At 38.0% G+C, this 24,592-nt stretch overlaps 1 protein-coding gene across 2 annotated transcripts in view; it reads right to left on the reverse strand.

Annotated features, from left to right (window-relative positions):
• Positions 1 to 24,592, reverse strand: part of myo1e (myosin IE) — a 52,968-nt gene that overhangs the window by 23,161 nt on the left and 5,215 nt on the right. For both annotated transcript variants that reach the window (XM_023332458.1, XM_014474642.2), the window contains exons 2-9: positions 14,445 to 14,588; positions 12,568 to 12,657; positions 10,923 to 11,017; positions 6,847 to 6,934; positions 4,722 to 4,811; positions 3,747 to 3,878; positions 3,322 to 3,456; positions 3,074 to 3,206 (exon numbers count right to left, since the gene is read on the reverse strand). In XM_023332458.1, coding sequence (XP_023188226.1) covers positions 3,074 to 3,206; positions 3,322 to 3,456; positions 3,747 to 3,878; positions 4,722 to 4,811; positions 6,847 to 6,934; positions 10,923 to 11,017; positions 12,568 to 12,657; positions 14,445 to 14,588 — 907 coding nt within the window. The remainder of the gene's footprint in view (positions 1 to 3,073; positions 3,207 to 3,321; positions 3,457 to 3,746; positions 3,879 to 4,721; positions 4,812 to 6,846; positions 6,935 to 10,922; positions 11,018 to 12,567; positions 12,658 to 14,444; positions 14,589 to 24,592) is intronic.

Consider the following 24,592-nt stretch of genomic DNA (forward strand, 5'->3'; position numbering starts at 1 on the left):
CAAAAGACTGTGCTAAAAGGCAGTTTTTAAAAAAGCTAGTTTTTGCATAGTTAATTTGATTTGTACTTGGAAGATACTTGGATACTTGTACTTGGATACATTTCAAACTTCCAGGTTTAAAATTTCATATTTTTACCCATCAAAGTTTGAATTATGTCTCAGGTCCCCCAGGTTTAACTTGCATTATGGCCGCCGCTTGTTAAAAACATGGTTAGACTTATGGGAATAATCTGTTTATTTGCACTTGTGATTGTTTTATATCACATCAGACTTAAAGCTCCATCTGTGATTTCATGTTGAAATTTAAGTTAATTTGTGTAGCAAGGCAGGTCAAAGTGCTTTTCAGCATAAAAACATGAAGTAAAGCTTTTTTTAAGGTCTAAAATGAAGACAGAAACATTGCTTGTTACTAATTACACACATGTTTTGCTTCCAACTTTTGATTTCTGGGAAGAATTAAACACAGGATCAGCCTTATTTAAATCAAAACAGCCAAAAGAAAAGAAAAAAGTCACTGCTTAAATGTATTTTTATTGTGCAAATGAAATTGTGACTTTCATAAAATGTGTTCCCACCAAATAAACATTTCCTATAGTCTCTGCCTGTCGTCACTGAGCTCATTGTGGCTGAGAACAAATCTCAGGATTCTTCCAGAGATTCACAACTAAATACATCTGTGCCATTTGATCCACTTGTCTGTTTGTGTCACTTTCAATGAGTCAAAAAAGCAGAACCATTAAAGCCAATGGAAATGTTGAGTAGCTATTTTGACACCAGTCCAGAAGAAATAGCAAGACTCTTTCACCAAGAACATTTCATACTTGGAGATTTGAAATTCAGTATTTAGCAGTAAAACGTAAACTACCAAGTAAAAAATTAGTAAATTACATTTACTGGTTAATTGGATTTACTTCCTGATGTCAGAGTTTGATGGGGTTTTTTTTAGTAATTCAGATTCGGATGCATGTTGAACCCTGAAATTAAAGATGTACAGAGGAGAAACTGTGAGAACCTGATGCTTCTGGTGAAGAGTAAGAAGTTACGTGACTCTTCCTGCTCTTCGTCACAAACAAGCTGATTAAAATAAGAAAGAAGCTGATGACTCGTCCTGGATTTACAAATTAATACACTGAAATAGCTGGTGTGTATTGGTGGGAGGTGCCTGCTGGCTGTTTAAAGCTGAGTGGACTTTTCCTAAAAAGGCAAATCTCAGTTAGTTGGGATTTTAGAGGAAACGCTTTAATGTGCTACAGCAAATAGCCTGCAAGCTGTTTTTTCCTTTGGGAGAAAAAGCACCCTGTCTCAGACAGCTTTTAAGCTGAATGTGCAGAAATTTAGGAAACCAGCAGATCACAAATCAAAGGTGTGAAATAGACATAATGAGTCTGCTGCGGATAACTCGACTTTAGTCTCAATACGTCACAGCAGATCTATGAAGCGTTGAGTGTAAATGTCTCTTTGTTAGTATTAATGAGAAACTCTGTTCCTTTCTTTTTAAACTGGCTTGATTTATGTTCAAACACAGACAAAACAAGCAAGCAGTGCAAAGTTGAGAATATTGAGACCTGCTGACACCCAGGAGTGAGTCGTATGCATCACTTACTCTGGTTGTTTCTCGTTGCAACATCATAGGACATGTAAACAAAGTGCACTGCAAAAACTAAATCTTACAGTGCATTTCTGTCTAGTTTCTAGTGCAAATATCTTTGCACACTTCAATAAGACAAGTGTAACTTACAAGTATCTATTCAGCAAGATATAAGAACTTATTTTAAGCCAATAATTCCTTAATATTAATTTTTAAAAAGTGCTGGTTGCACTGGCAGATTTTTTCCCCCACTTTTAACATTTCATGCATTACAAGTGAAAAAAAATCTGCCAATGAAACTAATAATTAAAAAAAAAAAAAGGAATTATTAACTTAAAACAAACTTCTATATCTTGCTGAAATGTTACTTGCAAGTTAATACAGACTAAGACATTTTCAATAGAAATTGGACCTTAAATACTTGGTAAGATTTTGTAGTGTGAACATGAACATAATTACCGGTCCACGTAGACTCAGTGACGTCTTTTGCAGGATCAAATTAAAAAAACTACTGCGAGAATTGATTGCTACACAATAAAATGACCATGTAACACCTGCATGTACCTCCAGGTAGGAGTATTTTTCTAACATTTTAGGGAAACAGTGGAAGAGGAATCATTACAGTCGGCCTGTAGGGAGATAGTTTAGAAGGAGCTGCAAGATAATTTAGTTTTTGTAACAAGTATTACATCAGTTATTTAAATCCTAGAGATTTAAGGTTCTTATTTATTTCCATCTACAGATGAAGAGTCTTAGTTGTTGTTCTGATTCTTTTTGTATTTTCAAACTTTCACATTTTAAACCCTCTTTAGGCAGGGTGCAAAGATAAGCATGTTCACATCTTTGAGGTTCCAATTATTGATTATATAATACAATCAGACCTTGACACCGATACTGTCTGTACAGAAAGTCTAAAACTTTAGGGTTTCTACATGCAACCATACGGTGAGGCTGAGAAGAGCAGGAAAGAGCAGAAATTATGAAGTGCCACTATTACGTCTGCACAGAACAGACTGCGGCTTTGTTCTCTGGTCCTGTCCAAGACATTATAGAGATTTGGTCATGAAAGATGGAGAAAGGAAGAAAATAATAAAATAAAGCAGCAGCAGGCGAGAAGAAACGGGATAGTCGAGACTGTTTTTTTCCAACATCGGTTTTGCCTTTGACAAAAGTCCAGTTGTGCAAAAATAACTTTATTTTCTGGTAGTCCACCATAAGACAGAGTTACTTCAGACTTCTGGCAGCAGGCCTGCATTAACACAGTAAAACTTTAGGGTGTGTATGTGTGCGAGAGAATGTGGTATGGGAGAAATATCCTCCAAAGTCAGCCAGAGACAGACAGCTCAGGTCCCAACCAGCCATCACCCCTCCGACAACATCAGAACCACAGATTTGTTTCTGAGTCTGCAAACGCTCCTGCATCATTTGGTACCAAACTGAACCGTCTGAAGAAGAGCTGAAATGTAAAATGATCACTCTACTTACACTCCTCGCTCTCCACAGCAGCGTAGTTGCCTGATTCTCTGAAGGTGATGTTCCCCACATGAAGGACTCCGGCCACAATCTGAAGCACCATGGACCGGTCCTCTGCAGAGATGCCAATCACGTCCATGGCTTGCTGCACAAACAGGCGGGAAGAGAAACATTCTGCATTATCAGGACTGCAATGTGTGCTCCGACGTCTTCTGCAGTAGTTTCACATGTGCGAATGGAGAACAAAGAGAAAATCGTACCATCGTTTCCTGAAATTCGCTCCTATCGTTGATGTCGTCCACTTTGTAGGAACCGGACTGATTGAGGTAGGAGTAGTAATCCAGGCTTGTGATTCCCAGGCTTTTCTTCTGTTCTCCACTCGCTCCTTCAATAAGCTGTGGAGCAGAAGTTCATAATTCATATGACGTGTAAATATTCATGCTAAATAACCTGCTGTGGACAAAAGCTTTGTGATGAGAAGAAAACATACAGTTTTAAAAATTATAGATTCTTCAAAATATTGCCATAAAAATTCAGGTTTTTTCCCTGCACTCTGAGGTCAAAATAGTAGAGAGATAAAATGTTTAGACAGTTTAGTTTTTTTTTTTTTTTTAACAGGGCCAGGCCTCAGGTTATGCACAAAAAAACAAAACTAATAAAACATTAATGTTTTTCCCACATTCACCTGATAGAAAATATGGAAACTCCTTTCTCCAGGATTCCTCATGACGACACGTGACTTCTCCAGCAGGAAGTTGGAAATTTTTCCGCCATCTGGTTCGCCGCCGGAACTGAACTGAATCTCAAAGTATTTCCCCTGTTGGATCAAAGGATTTTTTTTAGTACTGTAGCTGGATAAAATGAAGCTGAAAATACAGATGTATGGTCTAAGTTTCAGGCACCTGGCCATTTAAATGGCTTCTAGTGTGTGTGTGTGTGTGTGTATATGTATATACGGAATACACACACACACATCGATTGTATATATAAATCTGACCCTACTTGTTTTCCCGGCTTTGGACTCCAGACAAGCCTGTAATGTATCAGTTTCAGTCAAGCTGAGAGCAGAGGCCTAAAGCTGAACACAGGATCTATTTGTTCAGTGTTTTCAAATGTTGTGATCTCAGGCCATCAGTGCCAACTTCTTCTTCAAAACCAATTTAAAATATCTTTAGGGAATCTAGCCTGCGTGGGAATTTAACCAGGAAACTTTGGTGAAATGTTGTGGAAAGTAAACTTTTGCCAGTTTTTGCTGGCTTTAAATGTTTATCTCAGCTAAAAAGCAGAGAGGCCCACATGTTTCTGCGTCCTAAAAAACATTTTCCTGTCAACCAGGGAACACATGAGGTTCATGCAAAAAAAAAAAAAACTAGAGAATATAATCCATTAGTAAACATTTTATAAAAGAAAAAAAAGTCCAATGTAGAGGTGTGCCACAAAAATCCTCCTACTGTAACGTAGCTGTAAGGTATGTGGTTTCTTGTGAGTCATATAATAAAGGATTTATTATCATTTATATGAAGAAGTCCAAGAAAAACATGGAAAAAACGATGTCTGGAAGGTTTTAAAACCACTTTTTGTATCACAAATCTGTTTTTTGAAGTGTTTTGAATTTTTAAGCCACTCCAATTCACAAACAACTGAGCGACGAAGGCCTTACAAATCTGCTGGAGTTGTTGTTTCTCAGAGTCTTGGCGTTTCCGAAGGCCTCCAGCAGCGGGTTGGACTGCAGGATGATGTCTTTGACATGCTGCGAGGAGACAAACGCTTCGTTACGCACAGGCAGGTAAGAGACGGCGCAACATTTCACACCCTCGCCCACAGCCTGGTGCAGGGTTTGGAAATTTCCACTCAGACACCGGCACAGGCGACTGCATGGACGCACACACAGCCACATGCAAGTCCACAGACAGTACACACACTGACGGTCTGGAGGACATTATCCTTTCTGCGAGCCATGTGCGCGTCAGAAACACATGAGTTTCCAATCTTTACAGCAGACAGTGAGGTTCCCTCTTCTGTTATTGCTCACAGAAGCTGAATGGAATCTTTTTCTTTTGCCTAAACTCAGTTTTTCACTGAAAAAAAAAGGTCAAACAGTTCAACTGTGGTAGAAAACGCTGAATAAAGTATTCGGTTTGCTAACATTTATGAAATAATATTTGTACATAGTGCTGCGCAGCAAACGTACTCGTCTTTTTGCAACACTTCAGCATATTTTATTGGGATTTTATACGGGAGGCCATCACAAAGTAGTGAGTCACTGCAAAGTAAAATAAATATTTCCAGTGGTTTTCAGAGTTTCCTTCGTAAGGAATTTAAGTAAGTGTAATGGTATTCAGGCCCCTTTACTCGAACAAAAAAATTCCCTTTCCAAATACCTTTGATTAGTAAATAAAGTAATCTTGTGAGTAATTCAGATAAACAACATCATTGAGACCAAGAAACACAGCAAATATGTCAGGAAAAAAGCTGCAGAGAAGTTTAAACTGGAATTAAGTGATAAATTAATATTTCAAGCTTAAAATATTGAGCAGAGTCCTGTTTATCTGCCATATGAAAATGTAAAGAATAAAGAAAGTTTACTAAGAAATGCCACATTAATCAGGCAAGCAGCCAAGAGCCACATGGTGGTGGCAGCCTCATGCTGTGGGAAGAGAGACTACAACTGGTTCAAAGTAAAGGGAAGACGGATGAAGCTACACAGAAGGACATTTTAAAGAAAACCTTCGTAATTAAATCTGTAGCTGCAGTTAAAGGTGGTTCTACAAAGTACTGACTCGGGTGCCATGAATACAAATGCAGGCCATATTTCTCAAAATTTATTTGTAGAAATTTTTCAAAACCATCCATTTATCCATGTACTTCCACTGTGCTGTTCTGAACTCCTCTGTGTTAGTCTGTCATCTAAGAAACTGACGTCTTGTGGTTGTAACTTGACAACGTGAAAAATCTCAAGGGTCATGAACAATTCTGCAAGTTGCAAAAGAATGTGTTCTCTAAAGCTGTCATACTGAACAAGAAACAAAAAAAAGAATATTTGAGGTTTAACATTTCATTAAATAAAACGTTTCAAGTGAGCAATGTTTAGTGAGCAGCATTTATTCTGTAACGTAGTCTTCTGACAACAACATCTCCATCATTTCTGATTCTGCCTCGGTGGAAGCAGCTCTGTGCAGATTAAATTTATATTTTTAAAAAAACAATCTTGGTTTGGGAGGAGGTGCAGTTCCTGATCAAACTTTAGATTTTTATCAAGATTAGGAACTGGACATCTGCTGGACTGGAGGGTTTGGGGCGACGCCAGATGGCTGAAGGGGGGCTGGGAGGGAAAGAGGCTGCTGCTGATGAAGTGGAAAAGGACGAACCTGATGGGGAAGAAGTAAAAAAACTACAAGATTCTCTGATTTTACACAAACGGCTTCGACTATTTCTTACTGCGTGAGAAGAGTAGACATAGGTCGAGGGCTTTCAAGTATTATGAAAATGTTGTACAGATGAGAAACTTTGCAAAGTTAAAGCTGTTTTGTGCAAACAAATGTACTAAAACTTCTTAGCAGAGATATGATTTTAACAAACAATAATAATGCTGCATTCCCTGGATATGCCTCATCCAGAGCTGTTGTACATTTTAATTAATTAGCAAAGAATGTTTTCTTTTGGACAGTAATGGTTTATTTTGCATTGAGGTTTCTCTTACGTTCCCTCAGACATCAACCGTCTGTGTAATAAAGCACCAGAAAATATTCTCATGTCCTGAGAGAGGACAATCAGATCTTCTTTACCTGAACTCTGGGTCCGCCTCCTGACACTTTGGAGATGTAGCCCATGATATATTTGGCTGCCACAGTCTTCCCTGCTCCGCTCTCTCCACTGAAAAGCAAAAAAAAAAAAAATTTAAATACATGTTTCATGAGCCTCTGGGATTAATTTAAAGGCATCTAATATTTTAAGAACCAACGCAGGTGAATTGTTTCCGATATTTTAACAATTTGCTTGAAAGTTTGTGGAGCTTCCTTGTTATTTTCACCCATCACCAACTCATGCATGTCAAAAGTTAATCACTGCTGTAAACAATTTCAGAACATTTTGAGTTACTGTTAAATGTTGCACCAGATCTATAAAGTTGGCTTTCAAGTCTTATGACTGTGCTTCAGATAAAATCCCTCTAAACTACAAACAAATGTCGGCATAAATGCCAGAGGTCTGGTTTTGTTTTGTTGTTTTTAAATCTCTGCTGTTCTAGAACCTGCTTCATATGATTGCCAGGAGCAACAACATCACTGTGTGCAATTCAGGTCTCATGAAAAACACTTGTTTGCTCTGTTGGTTTTAACTTGTGGCGTAAAACTAAAACAAAACAACAATACCTGGACTTGCTTCAAGGTTTACTTAAAATAAACACATTTGTTTGGGCAGGTAAGAGGACTGCTGAGATTTAAAATCTTTACAAAAGTCCCTTCTGGTGTTTATTTGTTTATTTAAGGATCTACTGCAGTAGTGGAGACTATTCTTCCCAGGATCCACCCAAAGCATTACAATAAAAACATCCTTTACAAACATTACAAAAAAAGACATAAATTAAACACAAAATTCAAATTAATATCTAGATTTTGTTCTAAAAAAACCCTCTGCAAAAATAAAACTTTATTGAAACGCAACTCATCAACTCGGTATGGAAAACATTTTCCGGTTCTTGCTATTCCTGGAAGCTGAGTACGTTTACCCTCAATGCAAATCTGCTGTGTGCTGTCCGTAAGGCTCAGAGGACTTTACATGTTTCTGAGCTGCAAAGCAGGAAAATGTAGACACAAAGTCATACTAATGATTGTAGGTCAGAGGAAGTTGGACACCACGGCGTAAGCACACACTGATGCACACACTGGACTTAATGAATAAAAAGGTTCTGATTACATCCGATTGTGAAACTAAACAGAGTTCCCTCATCATAAAGCCACTTATCTGAATACTAAAAAGGCATTCAGCTCTGAAAACATAATAATGTGAGGAGAATTAAATGTATTAACTCAAATGCAGAAAAAATATCATCATTCACATCTGGGCATGTTTTTTTTTTTTAAACGTTCCTCGTTGCCTTTAACTGTACCGGACTTCTAGTTTCTGCGTTCCACGCGGTTTGGCAGTAAATGACGGCGAAGTCTGTTTTTTTTTCTGCATGTGCCTTGAAGCAGAGTCAGGTTAGAGAATCTGCTGTGAGAAACACAGCTGCAGACTGTTAAGAGGCTGCCAGAGGAAGTCATGGAAGCGACTCTATTACACAGCAGTCTCTATAAGGTTGCACCCTTCCCCCTATATAACTCTGTGTGCTTAGCAAATAATAATCATTGTACGGATTTCTGCAGCGAGGTCTGAAGTCAGGCAACAAGAAGAGACTTTATTTCAAACTCAGTGCTTAACTTTTATTCCAAGAAACCCTCTGATCTGCATCTGAGAGTATTGTTTTTCCTCCTGGAAGTTAATCTTTGAGGAGCTATTTTAGGCTCCAGTTGGAGTCATGTTCCCTCTCATTTTTGCTCTCAAATCCTAAAAGCTTAGCTAACAGAAACTTATTAACCACACCAGGGCACATGCTGCACAAGACAACACAAAGAAGGAACCTTTAGGTATTCAGTTTCACAGATTCTTACAAATGTAAAGAATGCAAAGGTTGCAAACTTTGCTATAGACGTGATCTGTAGACTTTTTAAAAAAAATTTTGGAACACATCATAGATTTTTAAGACATATATATAAAAAAAACTTGAGATGACATGAAAGGCTTACACTGAGCGGATTATAAAAGGCTAAGATTATGATTCTAATAGAGAGTTAACAATGACAGACTTTAGATACCGTTGCTTTAGCTATTGGCTACAGATCTCTTTGACTGCCAGTAAAAAATGTAATGATAGAATTGGCATTTCAAAGATGTTGATGCATTCAGGTCCAGTGTACAGTAGCATATACTGTAAAGTGCAAAAATAGCCTTGTTGCCACTGCAGTGGTGTTCATTCCAGCGGCCAACCTCATCTCCTTTTGCTTGTGTTTTACATACTCTGCATCATAAAGTCCAGCGTTTGCTGACACACCTTGGAAACCGGCAGGAAAATGGCCCCTGAAGTGTCTCATTATAGCTACAATACGACTGCCCAAGTATGGTATTTAAAAATAACGCTCTATGTTACCCGCATACGTCGGTATGGTTCTTCTGCTGCCCTCTGTTTCTTGGAGAGGAAGTTGAAAAGGAAGCATACGCCAATAAAACAAAAGACTTAATGCACACAGCAAGGACTATGAGAACATTAGCAGCTTGTTAGCGAAGTCACTCAGCTGATTCAAAAAGGTCACTGACGTCAGACTCCAAATTGGCCTCCTAAACAGACGCAGCTGCGATTGCTCGCTTCTCATGTAGGCAACAGCTTAAAGTCAAATATGTTACCAACTTGTAGTCTAAAGCTTTGTAATTTCAACCCCCAAACAGAGAAATGTATTCCTTAAAACCAAAATCAATGCTTAGTGTACTACATGTAATTAAGGCGTTTCGTTTTCAGACGATTACATCATCAGACCAGAAAAAAATGGTAATAAAACACACCAGAAAATATCGGAAATCAGTGCAGTAATAACAAATTAACAAGCCTAAAATACACACTCACAACTATGCTGTCGTTTACAAATTAACCCAACTATATAATCTATGATATAAGAAATAAAAATGACAATTAAAAGCCACTTATTGGTTTAAGGAGCTGCTGAGCCTCCTCTGCAGATGTGAAACAGCAGGATTTACAATAAAAATCAAGTTTTAGTGAAACTTCAGTACAACCCGTTAGAACTCGATTTAATCTGAAGCTCAATGGAGGAGGCCAAGCTGCAGTAATTCATTCTTTACGGATTGTAAAAAGAAACCACAACCCTTTTAAATTACAGGGTCTCTATGTCCATGTTCTGCACACAAACACCTCAGATTTGACCTGAAACCTACAATAACTGGGTTTCTCCAGGACTCTTCAATATGTAATTGATAGAGAATAGATTTAGATCAGAGGAAGCAGTGAGTCAGAGCTGTGCAGCTCATCATCAGTGCAATCATTTTCTCAGCTAATGTGAGAAAGAGCCACAGCAGCCTTCAGCTGACCACCGTGGTTCACTGCAGCCATTGTTTACCGATACCAGTTCATCATAAAACCACCTCCAGCTTTTGTTTACTGATTTAGTCGATCATGAAATGTCCCTCTGTGGCTCTATGATGGAAACGGATCCAGCAACTGCTGGCCGTCCAAACAACAGGCTAAAATGCTGAAGCGGAGCTCATTCATAATGAGGCAAGCAATAAGGGAACCACACTGCTCAGATAGCGAGCAAACAGGATATATCTGGAAACCTGACTGCACACATTTCTGCCTCCAGCTTTGTGGTTTAAAAATGTTCACCAGCAAACTTTACAAAAGGCGCAGGTGTTGCTCTGCCAAAACAAGGAAGCTCTCCAAAAATACACCCCAACAGCTGCTGTGTTCCCAGCACACATCCTGACTTAACTCAGACCAGATCAAGCTGCACTTTCATCATTTCCCTCTTCTGGACACGATCAGATCTTTCATTATTTTAGGGTTCGACTGAAACTGAAACCATTCTGATGGAAAAATACCTCATTCTCAGTCAGTCATCTGTGCTAAAAGAACCAGTTTGGCCTGTTCAGCTGTTACTCTCACAAATTGTCAATACCTAAGCATCTTTATGTCACTACGTAATCTCCGCAGAGAACTACTTTTGTTTCACCCTTACAGATGATGAAGATTTTGCAAAAAATTGAGGGAAAGAGGAGAGGAGGTGATATTTGAAGTGACTGTAAAAGGTCTCACCTGATGATGACGCACTGGTTTTCACGGTCGATCATCATATTTCTGTACATGTTGTCTGCCAGAGCGTAGATGTGAGGAGGGTTCTCATACTGAGCCTGCAGAGAAACAGCTTGGTCAAAACTAGAGGGTCAGCATGAAACCAAAAAGAAAGAAAACAGTGGATTCTGAGTGGTAAGTAAACAACAAAACATTGGTCTTTCGTAAAGCGCATCCAGCAGACCAGCTGACCAAGCGTTCTGGAGTTGCGCTCGGGTTGCTAGGTGAGGGGCTGGGCTCGGTTGCTAGGTAACGGCACACTGTCCGTAGATTGTGACGTAACATTCGGGAGGCTTTTGAAATGGCTCGCCAAAAAACATCGACTTATTGCCAAAAAAATGGCTGATTATTTTTTAAGTGCTTGTGCTGTTTTTAGAAACCCAAACAGAAGAATAAAAACATGCAAAATGTGAATTATGAATTAAGCGTTTTCACTTAAAGCAACACATACAAACTGTGACTTAAACTGTATGCATACTGTATGCAGAGTTTAGTATGCTGTCTAATTTATTCTGAGACATTTCTACACTAAGGTCAGCGTCTTCTATCAAGGTTACCAGTGAAGCCGTTGTTCCTCGAACACTACACCTGTATCAACAGAGTTTTATCTTTATTTTTCACATTTTGCAAATAAAATTCTGAAAGGCGGAATGTGGAAAAATCTTTATAATGACAAAAGCAGCCCAGAGATCCAAGCCCACTCAGGTGGGAGAATTATGTAGATATGACGGCTATTGGTCGTCTGTCCACTTCACATATTTGTTGCTTTTATGGACAAGTGGCAAAATAAAGCAATTATTGAATGAAAACCAATATAAAGTTGGCAAAAAGTGTCCTGGTCAATGTGGACCAAAAATAAAACTTTTTGGCCTATATGCAACTGCAAAACATTATGTGAAAAAGCAAGCTGGTTGGAGTCGATGGGAAGATGGATGAAGATAAATAAAAGGGGAAAATCCCTGAAGGAAAACCAGTCTAGCTCTACAGTACTTTATCTGTGACATTTACAGACTTGTATGTTTTATTCCTCGTGAAGTGGCGATGCAAATTTGACCAGTTGTAATCTATATAAACGTCAATACTGGAAAGAGTTTATTCAGTGACGGCACATCCCAGTACAGTAAGGGACTGACTTGCGTGGAGAAATAGTACACCCCTCCTAACATGTGGGTTGTTATAATCTGCGCCCCGGTTCTCACAGTTCAGCAAACAGATCTAAGCTTCCTATTGTGCCCTGTAAGCTGCGCCAAAAAAGTGAAGCATTGGTTGTGAACAATCTCTAAGAAAGTAAAGTGTTCTTTGGCATGAGTGACCCTGAGCATTCCCACAGTCTGTCAGAGATTTTACTGGATTTCAGTCTGCTCCTGGCTTAAGGAGGCAGGCCCACTCTCGGCAGGCCGGCCAAGAGAGGAGGCAGACTCGAACAGGCTGTTCTAAGAAGGTGCTGCCAAGCACACTCAACGGTTGACTCTAGTTCCTGACAGAAACATCTGCGCCAAGCTGCTGGAAAGTTTGCACATCAGCGGGCTTTGTCTTTCAGGCGGCGTTCATCTCAAATTCACCCAGACAAAATGTTTTGTGTGTAGAGTCATAGTTTGGATGTACTCACAGCTCCCTGATACATCTCGATTTCCCTCTCTCCAAAATACGGCATCTGCTTGAAGGGGTTGACGGAAATGAGCACAGGGCCGATGTACGTCTGGGGAGATTACGCGTTAAAGATCACAGACACCAGCAATTAGGAAATGACATCAAATTACAACCAGCCGTAAAGAGAGTGCAACAGAACTGCGGCAGCGAGTTTGCTGATCATGCCTGGACCTAAATAAGGGCTTACAAATCCCAGAGAATGGACCTTCCATGTAATACTGAGGTTTTATGCTCCTAACACAGAAGGCCGCTCATGGCAAATAAAGCTGCTATTATGGGTGGCCCACAGTGACCCAGGACCTTAGCAGAGAGACCTCCCAGTTACAGCTATTTATTGACCCAAATCAAAGGTCTGACTCAGAGCTGAAGAGCCTAAAACAGCCAGCATTTACTAAACTTCACAATCCGAAGCCGTGCCAGAGAGGCGACGAGGTCCATGCACTGAGCTGCTCTGAGAACATTCAAAGAGGTTATTCATTCATTCATTCAATCATTCATTCATCTCGCTGCACGTCATAAGCAGCTTACGTCTGCAGCAACAGCTGCATGTTAGAAACCTAAATGTTGCACTTGTGCAGGATAGCCAGACATGGCAGTGATTGAGTATCACCACGGCAATGCCGTTTGCACAATCATCTATTCTTATGCATTTTAATAACATTTCTGCTGTTACTGCACATGTGTTTTTGTGATATATACTGTATAATATTTTACATAATTTGTATATATTTTTAAATATTCAATACAAATGCACATTATGTAACTTTTCCAAGAGTGAGCCGATTCAGTTGCACATTCCTCGGATTGTGAGTCCAATATACCCATTTCTAATAACTGCACAATATTTTTGTTATAGTCTGTACAGTATATTATTACTTTCTTGTATTCATATATTGATATTTTTATATTTATATTTCTGGTTTGGCTTGTGTGGCGTTTCTTTTTTGTTCTACATTACTGGTTTTTTGGAGGCGGGTTTTGTGGTTTTTTTACTTTCTGTCTTGACAGCTTAAATTTCCCACTTATGGGAAATTTCCCACTTTCCCACTTAATTAAAGATTATCTTATCTTAAACTTGTCTTTATGGGGTTTCCCCATGTGTATTATAAGCCTGGCGGGCCACCAGGCTGTACTTGCAACCCCTCCAGGCTAAGCGTTGTTTATTTATTTGGTTCTTTTTATTTTTGCCTTTATAGTTGCTGTTTGGGTTTTGTTCATGTTTTCCAATAACACATTTACAATTACCTAGTCATATTTTCAAATTTCCTGTCAACTATAAACATTTAACTCAAAACACGATAGGTTGCTGGATGACTGTCTTACCACCAGGCTTAGTAGGTTTTCTGGAGGAAACCCTGTTTTATATGCTGATTTTAACACTTTCAGAACGTTTTGTGTGAACTTTTATATCTGTTGTTGTTGTTACACCTGAATTCCCCCCTTTGCAGCAACATAAAAGCTGTTTCTACTCTATTCCATCCAAAATCTAGTACAGAGAGATTCCCTGAACAGAAGTTTCTCCATTATGCAATACGCTGTCACTCACAACTTTTTTTTTTTTTTGCATCCCCCTGTGAGACAAACTACAGCACGTCTGACTCACAGATGGAACAGCGGTCAGATATCTGGTTGAGATCTGTTACAAAGAGGCCCTTTCCCACCTTCTCGCTGCAGGACCTCTGGGGGAATTTGTCACCTTCCCACACTGACGTCAAGGATTGCTCATTGCTAATATGTCACAGTGAACGGGCATTCAGCTATTCTGGGAGAAGTGGGAATGAGACGGCTCTGACATTTCTCACAGGATTATGAACAGAAAGTGCGAGCGAAGGATACAAAGATGTAGTCATCCATGTATCTCTTCTTGAGGTTGTCCACGATGCCGTCCTCGCTGATCTTGCTGAGCAGGACCATGTCATCCACGCCGCTGTGTTTGACATTGTGGCTCTGCCAGTGGTACCGGTAGTGGCCCCGGCTCCCCTGAAACAAAAAACACACAATGCACAATTGTTAGTTCGCTCGGAGAAACACAATGGCGTGAACGAATCTAGAGTCTGACATCAGGGTGGGCCAGATGCGCTGCTACAATACACCAGCCCACTCATAACCTGAGGTTGTGTGGGTTTCGTCTTCCTGTTGAACTAATGAGATGAACCTCAAGCCTGAAAGTTAAAGTGTGCAAATCTTTTGATTTGCACTTTGAAATAATGCAAGTTCAGATTCCCACTAGTGCTGCGTTTTATTTATCCAAGTGTTAAAAATGCAGAGATTTGACTTTCAACCACATCTCAGCCCTCCTTCCCCCTGCGCCCTTGTTTTTCTTTTAGCAGAGTTTGTCTCGGGAGATCTGAGGTCATTCATCATGTGCTGTGAGTCAGAGCCGCTTGGCTACTGTAGACGGGGGTCACGGTGTGCTGCGAGGAGCAAGTCTCTTTCTCCAGCATGGAGAACGACTCAGAGTCCGCAGAGAGAACGTGAGGCAAGTTAACTTTAAAACTCCCCCATCTTCAGTGGGGAAATGTGAACGGAAGGAAGACAAATAGACAATATCCTGCAGGAAAGAAAAACTTTGTGCATTCACTCTGAAAAAGTAGCATACAAGAATCAGCTTAGACAATTTCCATGCTTTCCATTTATAAGTAAATATCTCAAACAGCTTAGAGAAAGGTCAGAAAGGCTAAATTAAGTGCTCCAAAAATTACAGGTTATGACAAAAATCCCAAGTCATTTCCTGAAATCGTTTTACTAAATCTCTAAAATGTGTTCTGGTTTTTAGAGTTTGATTTAGGAGGTGAAATATATTCTAACCCATTTTAATGGGTTTAATCAATTTTTAATTGTGGTTAAGTTGTGATTAAAATGCAAAGAACAGGATGTACTGTTAAGGTTTAATATAATTTTAATTTTAACGACCAGGTTATTACTCAGAAGACAACAAAATGATGTGAAATGAGCATCAACTTGGCAAGAAAAAAACATATCTGGTTTATTTAAATTTGACTATAAATGCCATGTTAAAAATGAAATACTATTCTCAATAATCTGTGGGAAACTGCATTGGTATTACAGCAAACAAACATTTTTTATTTCATTGCCATCACCCTAATCTTCAACTCCCTGCATAGATTTTCTGTTAGATTCAACCCAACTATGAGGTTTTAATATTTCTTCCAGTCAAAAGAAACATGCGAGTTAAATTAAAATATTAAACTAAATCTGCCTGGCGTATGAGTAATTTAATTCAACAACATTAACTGTAAATACTTTGCATTGACTGTTGAGTAATTTTACAGTTATTCACTGTTAAGCATGTAGTTTCTATAGAGATGCACCATCAATCCACCAGAGATCAGAATTAGCTAATTTTATTTTGTTTGCCTCCAATTGTTAAATTATCCATTAAGTTAATCAAAATAAATACCTGCCAAGATTTTCTGTCTGTAAATGCATCATCCAAGAAAATATACTTTTATCCACAAATTGAGTTTAATAAACGTCAGATTAAGATTAGGTACATATAATAAATGGAAATAATTATGTAATTCCTTTATTTTTCTCTTGGGTTAAGAATATCCTCTTGATAAGAACACTCAGTAATTTTAATTTTTAAATTAAATTTTATTTCATTTTAATTAATTTTTTTTTTTACATTTTAAGATACTTAGATAAGAAAAATAAAACAAATCAGAAATAAAAACTGAAGCCAGTAGGCCAGAAACCACCAGCGCCTCTATGAGTCTCCTTATAAATGCATTTCTAGTTTTCAAGGTTTTTTTTCAAAGACAGAAATAAATGTAAGACTCATTACCAAGACCAGACGCCAATTTAACGAGCAGCATAAACTACTCTGGAGGTAAAGCATTTAGCATCAAATAGCACGTTAATCTCAAAAGGCTAGAAAATGTTTATGTTCTGACTTTTTTCTTAATTAAACTTAATCAAGCCTTTAATCTCGCAGTATTTTACTACCCTTTTGGTTTCACGTAACCACTTTATAAGGGAATAAACGCATCACAGCACAACTTTAAATATCTGTGATTTTTCATTAAGGTGTGCTACATAAAACAAAGCAAAAACAAAAGCATGAAGTTTAATATGTGAAATTTTGCATTTGTTCACATGAAGTCATGTGATATTTTCAAACTTAAGCAGAAACAGCTAAAACTTAACAGTTTTAACCACCTGTAAAAACCGTCCATCTGCTTAGTTTGCAGCAACAAGACTTTATATATAATTATGCTAAATCACATTTAAACAAGAAAAACGCGCAGGCTTCAAGTCTGGGGTTCTTTCAACAACTAGGTTCGCTGAATCTGGATAAAACGTATCCCACAACCTCTAAAAATAAAGTCTGACTCATAAGATCTCAAAGTTAGTAGTGTACTAACTTTCAACTTAGCCTGAAAGATTAATAAAAAATATCCACCAAATCTATTTATTACAAAATAATTAGACATTATACCAGGCATGAAGGGTCAGACTTTGAGTATATATTGTAAAATATTAACATATGTTTATCAGTATCAGAAGAATTTAAGGAATGTTTCTTTGTGCTGAAATATGTGATTTAATATTTACTTTGCATCAGGGATCACATGAAAAAAGTGAATGTTGCTCATGTCTCAATGAAAGATGCAAACGTTGCATTAGATCACAACAGACTAAAAATGAATAAAAACAGCTGCTGCAAAACGACTGAAATATTCAGCATCAAAGAGCAAGAAAACAGCACAAAGGAGAGTAGTAAAAGTCGTTGTGCTTTCAGTAATTAACTTTAAATGAGCCTGGTAGGAGGGCCAGAAGCATTTCATATCCTGAAGGGGATTTTATTTAATTTTTTTTTCATTCAAAGTAACCAAATTAGAACCACTTTACAATCAGAGTTATAGCAGGGGTGAAGATTGTTAACAGCTTCTAAGACTAATTCAGGGAATGTTTTTCTGTAGGAGCAAAATGTTGCTTGGGGAGTCTTCAAATCACACTGTAACAGTTCTGAAACGGTCAAGTCTAGTCAAGTTTGTTTGTATGTCATGGTTTCTTTAAAGGAGGGGAAACAGCCATGATAGCACTCTTATCCAAAATAAAATGAAAAAGAGGAAAATCTAGATTTCTATGTTTAAGTAAAAAAAAAACAAGACACATAAGTGAAATTCAACTTTTCTAGAAATAAGTTTAAGTCCAGCCTGAAATGCTTGTGACTTTGCGTGTGAAAATCCAGTTTAATGTAATGGCATAAGCATCTCCACCACATTTAAGTCTGAACTTTGACTAGACCAAACACAAAAACTGCTAGCTTAAGCTTAAGCCAAGTGCTGACCAGATATTCTTCTTCAGCATTTTCTGATCATTTGTAGGATTCGTGTTTCAAACAATTACAGCAAGTTGACTGCAAACAGTCCCAGGCCATCATAGTGCCACTACCGTGTTTGACTTTCAGTACAATGTTCTTTTTTTGTGATGATTTTACAACAACCAAAAATTTCCAGTTCTGTCTTAAAAATCCGTAGAATATTTTCCCAAAACATCTTGTGGATCTTAAAGATGTTTTTTATACGACTACCATTTTGGTCTTTTTGGTCAGCAGGGATTTTGGCATTAAAACCCCCTCAACATGCCATTTTTGCTCATTCTCCTCCTTATTGTTGAATAAATGAAATCAACTGAAGCAATTGAGTCTATGTTTTCTCCATTTATAGATAATGGCTCTCATTATCACGGTTCCAAAACCACAGGAATAGATTAGAAAGCTTTTCCATAGTGCTAAATGTAAATGACTTTGCTTCTCCTTTGTTTTCAAGGTTTTTTAACTGGGGTGTGATGTGTTTCTCTACATCTGCACAGAAAGGCTATTCAGTCATGTCTGGCAGAAATCAGGCCAAGGTAAGATGAGTGAAAATGAACCAAAAAATGTGTGTAATTATTATTATTATTATAGGTACTTCATGGCTTAAACGGCAGGTCAAACATATTTAGGAGGAAAATGATTTTTCATTGCAATACATACAGAAAGTGGGAGTGACAGAGTAGCACTTTCAGTCAACCAACAGAGAAGCTGTGTTTTGCTGGTTTTCCAATGCTAGTTTCAATTATATAAGTGCACAATGTCACAAAACAGGCCTGGATGTAAAGGTTGAAGTTCCTCAATGCAGGGAAGTTTAACACAGAGGTTTTTTGAAGAAACGCCAAACACAAAAAGAGAAGAAAAATCCTTAAGAATGATCCAACTCTCAAAATGAAATGACTCTTTAAATGAAATGATATTTTATCAACTGTTCTCTCTCTCTGTCTTTTAATTTAGTGCTGCTACAACAATCATTTTGCAAAAAGTAGCTTGCAGGTAAACTGAAGCCAGAAAGGTTTCGGTTGAACCACAAAGTAAAAGTATTCAATGTTAATGGTAAATGTCAAATGTTTTAAGGATTACGTCATGCTTGAGCCTCCTCTTGTTCAGTGAAGGAAGAAAATCTCATATTCTCCGGTAAACTGAGGGAGTAGATGCACAGAAAAGGAGGGCCTTACAAAAACATCCGGGAGGCCCTTAAAAAAGTCAAACTCCTCTGCTGGCTGCTGAGCCAGGGGTCAAGGGTCACTTCCCCAAAGCATTGTCTAGCTCTTATCTTAATGAATATAGTTCTCTGCATTATCATTAAATTTTAACTCCTCAACAAGTTTGAGTTAAACTTGATGAGGACGTTTGATAACTGCTGTCCGCTGTAGCGAAGATGCCCCGTCACCACACTACCTCAATATTTTCAACAAAAAAGCCTGAAATATGTTAATATCCAACAATGCACAATGAGAGTATATAAACATGCTTCAATCATGCACACAATAACACAAAAAGGTTAAGAAAAAGAAGAAACAACATTCAATATACTTTTACAAGATTTTTTTTTAAATAGATTTACCAGCTTAACATTTCACACATTCATTCTTTGAAGAAGTTATTTAAAATACTGCCTCCACTTTCTCAAATTGTGAGGTATTAGTTTCCTATTTTAGTCACATTTTAAGTGTTTTTGACTCATAACTCCCTTTATCTACTTCTTAAAACGACACAGTTAGCGCTGGTGGAAGTGGAGTGACATTAAAGTAGTGTACACAAACACACATGAGCACAAACACAAGGGACACGTGTTACAATATGAAGTCAAGGGTAGGCATAACAACACCATCTCCATGCAACCACAGACTCTCAGAACAGAAAACAAACAGACACAGCAGAGGAATAAAGTGTGACATCACCAGAACATTGTTATGTAAAAACACCAAAATATAGCACACTTGTTATATAAAAAAGAAGAAAGAGAGCATGGTTCCCATACATTATATATTAATGTATTTAAAGAAAAAGTAGAGCTTTTTTTCTAAGCTAAAACAAAGGAATTTCAACACCAGTCCAGATCCATAAGCCCAGGTTTTCCCTTCATGCAAATACCATCACCAAATATGGAGAGTGCTGCGCTCTGCCTCAGCGTACAGGAAATGGCTGGGTTTGATTCAGTATCATAAGCGGCACTTTTCCCCACATTTTTCCTTTTTTTTTTTCCCTTTCCACACCAAGGAAGGACAAGCAGTCCTGCGAAGGCTGGAACAGGCAGCTCTGCTCATCTAAAATCAGTACGTTGCTCTGAAATAAGGACAAGCTGAAGTGAGTCTTCGGTGCGAGATGAACTTTGAGAGGAATCACTCAGAACTTGGCTGGAAGCAAGTGACTGACATGTACAGCTCACCACAAGTGGTGGAAGTAAATATAACACTGAGCGTCATTCTTACCACAAACAGCTTGAGGTTCGGCCCTGAACCACGCCTCCTGGTTAGTCATCAGATTAGAGAAGGAATTTCTAATGAAGCAAAGCCCTGAGACTAAATCTTCTAGAAGAACAGAGTCTTCTCACATTCATGAACACATTTTATACCCAACTGCACGAAGAAAATGCGGTTATGAACTGTAGGTGATTCATCCAGCAGAAAAGGATTTACAGAAAACATGGGATTAAATCTGAAAGCCAAGAAATTTCCAACAACAGCAAGACTAACACTACAGGAAGCAGCATTAAGATGATCGATTCTGACTAGATGAGAGGTTTCTTCCAAAGATAACACTGCAGCTTTGCTGAAAACGTCTTCAATTCATGCTGGGGATCACGCTGTGGTCTGACCACCTACAAATCTCACAAAATTCGGACTGAAGCATATTATTGCAGATGCAGCCAGAGGGTAGAGCATGCACAGTTCAATCACCATGCCAGTGGTTTTGTGTGTTTTAGGTCACTGACTCTAAATGATGTATTCTTTATGCTACAGCCAACCGTTTTCCAAAGTATACTGACTTTTATTGATTTCCTGAGTTCCTATTCGCTTCAGAGACATTTTGAAATCAATGCCAAACTGCCTGAGATAAACACTCCAAGGCAGCTTCAGTTTATGAATTTAAATGTGTGCATTAAACTTCATTTCTAGATTGAAACCACACCAAGTTTCATGGTTAACTACTCTGACAAAAAAAGTAATAAAAAGCAATTTAATAGTTCAACTGTTTAAGAGTGTTGTTTAAAAAAAACTGTAACTGCAATCCAATATCTACACCCAATTATTTATTTTTATATATTTTCTAGAACTACCAACAATACAGCTAAAAAAAAAAGAAAGAATCATCATAATTCTTTACTTTTCTTAATTTCACTTAAAAAGTTTTTAGGCCATATTTCATTTATTGGACGTTTATTGTGCAGGACCCAGTGCAGAAATAATCATCAGGTGCAACCAAAATATAAAAGTAAAATAAACAAAAGTAAATAAATAAAAAAAACAACTTACAAATGCAAGGTAGTTTCAGCCAAAAGTCTCAGACAATGAGTTAACTTGTAAATACAGCTAAAGAGCAGGAAAAAAAATATTTTTTGAGAATGACCTGTTGTAGAAGTGTTTAATCTGCAATGCACACTCAATTAGTGAATGAGTTTCTGCTAACTTTTAAAGTTCAGCATTTAAGTGTGTATAACTACAAAAAAATATAGAAAAAAGTCCCAGACTATGAGCTCATTTGCTAATGAAGTAATAGAACAGAAGTAGAACAACATCTGAAAATGAACTACTGATTAAATTCTGCAGAAATAGTGTTGAATACACCCTCTTAATGGACACGCACCAGGAATATTTTAGTATTCAGGCTATGACTCAAAATTATGAAGAAAGAACAACAACTTGCAACAAAAGTCAGGGAACAGCTCCAACACATATTCAAGCAGAACATGTGGGTTGTTGTGACTAATTTGTCTCCATCTCTAGTTTAATCTGAGCGAATCAGAGTTCGGGGAAGAACCGTTCTCCTAGAGAAACTTCCACCTGCTCCCATTTGCTTGCATTCGCACTTTATCCGAGATCGCTCGGTGTGTGAAATCCTGCCAGATGACGAGAAAACTGCTGACAAAGACGGCTGGCCTTTTTCCAAAGTAAGGAGGAAAGATAAACAGGGATGAGAGACAGAGCAGAAATGGAGCAGGAGAGGCTGCGTGCGAGCCGGGTTGACCCTCTGAACTTTTCAGACACTGGCGGCTGTTTAAATCATGCTAAGGGCCCGGTTGTAACACAGTCCGATTCATAAAGTTGAGAAAACGGCTGCTGGAGTCTACTGGAGATTTGACTGTGTTCACAATAAAGCTAATTTTACATTCATACACTGGAGAATAAATCAATAACAATACAAACTGCAACAGAGGTGATCAATATCAACAGAAAATACATCCAATAATTTCACTGAACTCCAATGCAGAACCGCACAGCATTCTTGGGGATGTAGGCAGAGTAAAAACTTTAATCTCTCAACAGAGAGACACAGTTTACATTAACAAGAACAGACATCAACATTCAAAAAATAAAATGGACTGCAAAATTAAAGGGCAGGACTGTAAGAGAATGACACACTGAACATTGCTTAATGATTAAATTAATTAAAAACACAACAAGAAAAACACTAACCTGCAGAAATAAAGTTTTTGGACGAAAGTTTATCTGATGTGTCTTTAAAGATCAAGATAAGATCAGCAAGTTTATAAAATCCGACTTCTTAAGGTGTTTTTGGGGAGAGATTGTTGAAAATCCAGCTTCACACGAGCATTTAAAGGCAGCATAAATACAAAAGAAAGCGTTGGCTGCACAGGTGAAACAATGAAGGGTGGAGTAGGAAATTGCAAGACGGTAAACAAAAAGCAAAACATTTTCAAGACTAACATAAAACAAAGCCACTTTTTATTCAAATATACAAGAAACAAACAAATAGAAACACAAAACATGGAAAATCTATAAACGTTTAATAGTTGCCATCTCTGGGTATCATTTCTCAACAACTCACAGTTGAACACAGAGAAAGTGTATATTAAATATTCTCCAGAGACAAACAGTTCACACACTGAGACAATAGGAACTGACTGACATTCCTCTTTAAACCACAGTCAATGACCCTGAACTGAGTTACAGCCTAGCAAACAGCAGAGAAGCCACTGAAACAGCCCAGGTCTAAATGAAGCATTGCCAATTAATCCAAAAGGCACAATGAGTTATTCTGACAGCCCCACAGCTCATATGGTGACTGTAGTCATTTGTAAACCAGAATAAACTATTTCACCGACAATGGTATCATACTGTGGTGAATCTCAAATTTCTGCAGTATGAAAGAAATTAAATCTACATTTCAATTCGCTCGATTTTGGAAACATGAGAAGTTACAGGTTATAATGAGGCTAAATGCTGTTCCTTCCAGGCAGGGCTGAACTCAGCAGCATCCCACATAGAAGATAGCCTAATGATCTAAAGGACAGTCTTTGTGCGTCAACATGTTTCAACACGGCCCACAAACTTTTAATTCCTGGGAGAAAACTTCAAAAATGCGCATTTGCAACATCAAAAACTTAATCAGCCCCTTAAAGGAGCAGCAACGGCAACATGGCTGCCTATAAAAGATAATATAAAAGACAATGCGGTTTAGGGTGGAGCTCAGCTGAAATCCTAGACAAAAAAAAAGACACGCCATTCAGTGCAGAGATGACCTTTCAAAGCACAGCGAACGCAGGCAGCGGGGGAGACATCACTGTCAGCTGTGCTGAAGTTATTCCTGTGATTTTAACTAATAAAATACACGTTGGCATGTAGGGTTTAAGCTACAGTAAAATAATACAAAGGCTAACTTCATGAAGAGAACTTTCTCTTTAAGATTTAGTACAACTACCAAACAAACGACTAATATTTTTTTCTGGCATTTTACAATGGGGAGTGAACACAAATGTAATCTTGTATCAGCTCTAAAAGTTGCAGTCCTGAAAACAGCCACTGCAACAAAAGTATTCTTTGTTTTTCTTTTATCTACCATCTTCCGACAATTGCACTTGCACAAGCCAAGCGCAATATGTATAAAAATTTAAATCATCACATACCAAAAACTTTTACCACAGAGGGAGGTTGTATGGCATTTACTGTGAAAGGTCCTTCAGGTCAGAAGAAATGCTTTAATCCGATTTGAAGGCTATTCCTTAAAGTATCAATCAGTGTTCACTGCTGCAATTCACTGGCTGTAGTGAATGCAAGTCTGACTTTAAATGTGCAAAATGACAAAATTAGACATAGTAAAAATGTAAGACAGTTGGGGAGGGGGAAAGCTGTCTGCACAGAAGGAACTAAATAAATACAGATGGGTGGGTATTATCATAAAACAAGCAAAAACAACAGCAACTAATAAAAACATTTTCAGATATTAACTAACTACTGCACAAAATAATAAAAATTCTGTTTCTGAAAACTGCGACTGAGATTAACCCAGAGATTTCAGACTCTTCCTTTTCACCACCATTTGTGAACTTTAGCACCACAACCACTAAAGTCCCACATCATGCAGGGGCATTGTGGGAAGTGAGCATTTATTCAGCATACCCAAATATTTTATTAGCATTCACAATTTGCATGCAAGGCACTTGAAATATAAAGTCCTA

This window comes from Xiphophorus maculatus, chromosome 4 (genome assembly GCF_002775205.1).
Source record: "Xiphophorus maculatus strain JP 163 A chromosome 4, X_maculatus-5.0-male, whole genome shotgun sequence".
NCBI classification, from domain to species: domain Eukaryota; kingdom Metazoa; phylum Chordata; class Actinopteri; order Cyprinodontiformes; family Poeciliidae; genus Xiphophorus; species Xiphophorus maculatus.